Source organism: Myotis davidii, unplaced genomic scaffold, assembly GCF_000327345.1.
Source record: "Myotis davidii unplaced genomic scaffold, ASM32734v1 scaffold233, whole genome shotgun sequence".
Classification (NCBI taxonomy): domain Eukaryota; kingdom Metazoa; phylum Chordata; class Mammalia; order Chiroptera; family Vespertilionidae; genus Myotis; species Myotis davidii.
In genome coordinates, this window is record NW_006285917.1 from 3227889 (window position 1) to 3231944 (window position 4056).

The window sequence follows — 4056 nt, forward strand, 5'->3', positions numbered from 1 at the left end:
CACTTCCAGTACTGTGTTGAACAGGAGTGGTGAGAGTGGGCATCCCTGTCTTGCTCCTGTTCTGAGGTGAAATGGTTTTAGTTTTTGCCCATTGAGTATGATGTTGGCTGTAGGTTTGACATATAAGGCTTTTATTATGTTGAGGTATGACCCCTCTATTCCCACTTTGCTGAGGGAAAAAAAGAAAGGGTGTTGGATTTTGTCAAATTTTGTCAAATGCTTTTTCTGCATCAATTGATATGACTATGCTTGACTAAAACATATGATATGACTAAAACATAAACTTATCTGTAAAAATGGGATTGATAATACCTTAGAGAGAGTTGTGTAAATTAAATGGTACAATGCATGAAAACATTTAGCACTGTGCCTAGCATATAGTAAAGGATTGTAGTTGTTTTTACTAATACTATAATATTATATTTTTATGTATTCAACCAACTGAATTTTATTCCTTTTTTTTGCCTCTAATTTATGAAAGCTCCTGCTTTTAACAACTATGGGTCATACATCCATAAACAAGATACTGTGGGGGATACAAACTCTCATAAGATTCTATCTGTAGCCCTGACCGGTTTGGCTCAGTGGATAGAGCATCGGCCTGCGGACTGAAGGATCCCGGGTTCGATTTTGGTCAAGGGCATGTACCTTGGTTGCAGGCACATCCCCAGTAGGGGGTGTGCAGGAGGCAGCTGATCTATGTTTCTTTCTCATTGATGTTTCTAATTCCCTATCCCGCTTCCTTCTTAAAAAAAAGAAAAAGAAAAAAAAATTCTATCTGTACTCTCTCAAGTTAGACAGGTTGTTACTAAGTTTTAACAAAGTAACTAAGTTACTTTGTCCTTAAGTGATTGGAAACCCTTCTTTTCCTATAGTGTGTCACCTCTAGATGATGCTGGCAATAATGCGACAATGATGATGACAGCTTACATTCATAGATTCATTAAGTACCAGGCCTTGTTTTACATGCTTTATATGTATTAAGGAATTTAATACTCTCAACAACCCTGTGAGATGAATTACTAAATATTCCTGTTTTGAGGCTGAGGCAACTGAGGCAAAGATTAAGAAATTTGAAAAGGACACACAATGGAAGAACCGGGCTTTAAACCCAGGAAATAGCTTGGCTTCCAGCTACATTAAATTGAGGAAAGGGACCAGGGCGTACGTATGTTTTTATCCCACACAAAATCTAAAATTACTTTCAAAGCTCCAAAAATGTTGCTAAAATGCCTTTTTTTGGAAGTAGGAGTGTGGGGAAAGAGAAATCTTTAATCAGTCGGTAATTCCAAATCACGATCTGTCTGAGGGAGGAATACTCCTCAGGGTATTGCGAGGGCAGTGGTGTATACATTCGCACATGGACCATTTTCTAGCCGCTCCAACACGAGAGCTTATTCTAGATCAGCCGTGGGCAAACTACGGCCCATGGGCCGGATCCGGCCCGTTTGAAATGAATAAAACTATTGAAAAAAAAGACCGTACCCTTTTATGTAATGATGTTTACTTTGAGTTTATATTAGTTCACACAAACACTCCATCCATGCTTTTGTTCCGGCCCTCCAATCCAGTTTAAGAACCCATTGTGGCCCTCGAGTCAAAAAGTTTGCCCACCCCTGTTCTAGATACTTGGATCCAACTTTGGGCTCCTCAGTTTACCTGCAGGTAAACTGTTGGGGGAGGGGGGAGCACACCACAGCCTATAGTGTCATGGGAGTAAGGGGTTTCTCATCTCATTCCTTTTATAGCACACAGGCGCCAGCTCCCTCTGGGTGCCCTCAGGTCCACTGAGCATCCACTTCTTCCCTGAGCCTCCTGCCTGAGTCTGGAGGCCTGGATGTGTCTGACAGTTCTTTCCCCCATCCCCAGGACTCACGTCCGTCAGCCCTTCCAACAAAAGCGCAGTGGCCCCATACATTAGATTCTTCAGAGAACACTGCTCTTCTAAAATTCAACTTCCTGCTGCCACAATGAACCTCTCAACTGAATTTTTTCTTTCTGAATTTTGGAACATTAATTACAATGAATATAATACGTAGTTACTTTTTCTTCCAGGACAGTCTTATGAAATCCGAATGCTAGACAACAGGAAACTTGGAGAACTGCCAGAAATTAATGGCAAGTTGGTGAAGGTAAAAGAAAATGAATAAACATCCTTTATAGTGACTCTTTGTAATATTATTTTGCTTCCATAAAAGCCTTGGTGGTATCTTACCTGCTACAGTTTACTGGCAGAATGTGGGGTCAGAGTGAGCCCCTCTGTTCACATAGATTTTTCAGAGCTGCAGGAACAGAAGGCTTACCACTCCATGGAGGAGAGTTTCGCTGCTCAGTGAAATTCTTTTCGGGTGGAATACAGTAACATCCTTGAGATCTTGAGAGAAGTTCCCCCGTCTCTTTGGATACTTTGTCTTTTTGCAAGGAAAACAAGCTAGTGTTGACGAATAGCAGTTTTCTTTGTCTAGACCAGCGGTTTTCAACCTGTGGGTCGCAACCCCTTTGGCGGTCGAACGACTCTTTCACAGGGGTCGCCTAAGACCATCCTGCATATCAGGTATTTACATCACGATTCATAACGGTAGCAACATTACAGTTATGAAGTAGCAATGAAAATAATTTTATGGTTGGGTCACAACATGAGGAACTGTATTTAAAGGGCCAGAAGGTTGAGAACCACTGGTCTAGACAACACAAAATACTGACTTCTGCGCATGGGCCACGAAGTTTCAATTTCACTGTACATGCGCGCCCGCACGTGGTATTTTGTGGAAGAGCCACACTTAAGGGGTCAAAGAGCCACAGTTTGCCGACCACTGGACTAGACTGATGGTAATGAATTCACAGTACAATTGGAGTACAAACAGAGGAGTACAAACAGAGGAGTTTGGGCAGCAGCTGTAAAAAGTGATAAGAAGGATATTAATAGGCACCTCCGAAAAGTAAGCATAATAAAAGTAAAGTTGACGGAAATAGCTGCTACTTGCTCTGTGTTTACAGTTTATATGGCAGGTTAGCAAGCAAGGGCCTTGGTGAGTTTTTGATATACATCTGAAGAGCCAAGCCGAATATTACATGATAGCAGTAGGGGCATGTAGAAATGCTTCTGATATGAGTCCTTTATGCTTAGTTACCATCAGAACTGATGTTTCAGCAAATATGAACTGGTTAATTGTAAAGATTATATCTGAGCAATTATAAACTTTACCTTGAATTAGAGCTTGGTATGGTGTGGGTCTTAGAGTGAAATAGGTCTTAAGAAAAACAATTTTAGGTTGTATCTAGAAACCAACTGGGGGTGACTCCTGCAATTTTTTGTTTGCCAGCATTTATTTTAAAGGAATCCTATTATCATTTGATTTTGTTGCTTCCTTTTAGAGTATATTTCGTGTAGTGTTCCATGACAGGCGGTTACAATACACTGAACACCAGCAGCTGGAGGGCTGGAGGTGGAACCGACCTGGAGATAGAATTCTTGACATTGGTGAGTTAAGAGAATCTATTCCCAGGAAAGGCCTATAAACTATGGCCTGAGAATTGGTGTTCTATACTTCAGCTTACTTTAATTGAAAATGCTTCAAGGGCTCAATTACATGTACTTGGAAGTGGTTGTCTACACTAATAAAAGACAAACATGCAAGTTGACCGTACCTTCACTATGCTTAAGCCATGCCTACCAGCCAATCAGTGTGACTATATGCAAATTAACACAACCAAGATGGCGGCCAGCAGCCACAGAGCTGGAGCAAGCAGGAGGCTTGGTTGCCCCAATGATGGAGGAAGCCAAGCTTCCCGCCTGCACGGCCAGCTCTGAGCTCCACACAAAGCAATAAAGTTTCAATTATAGAAGGTAAATAAACCCCAGATACTTGCTTTCAGCCGGCGGGCCATGGAGCTGGAGCGAGCAGGAAGATTGGTTGCTCCAGTGATGGAGGAAGCCAAGCTTCCCTCCTGCCTGCCCTGGCCGGCTCTGAGCTCCTCTCAAGGCTACAAAGTTTCAATTATAGAAGGTAAATAAATCCCAGAATAAAAAAGAAAAAGAAAAAAAAGGAGAGGCTG

At 41.8% G+C, this 4056-nt stretch overlaps 1 protein-coding gene across 1 annotated transcript in view; it reads left to right on the forward strand.

Annotated features, from left to right (window-relative positions):
- TFCP2 (transcription factor CP2) overlaps positions 1-4056 on the forward strand; it is a 73326-nt gene that overhangs the window by 49469 nt on the left and 19801 nt on the right. The window contains exons 3-4 of the mRNA XM_015559560.1: positions 2056-2132; positions 3376-3511. Coding sequence (XP_015415046.1) covers positions 2056-2132; positions 3376-3511 — 213 coding nt within the window. The remainder of the gene's footprint in view (positions 1-2055; positions 2133-3375; positions 3512-4056) is intronic.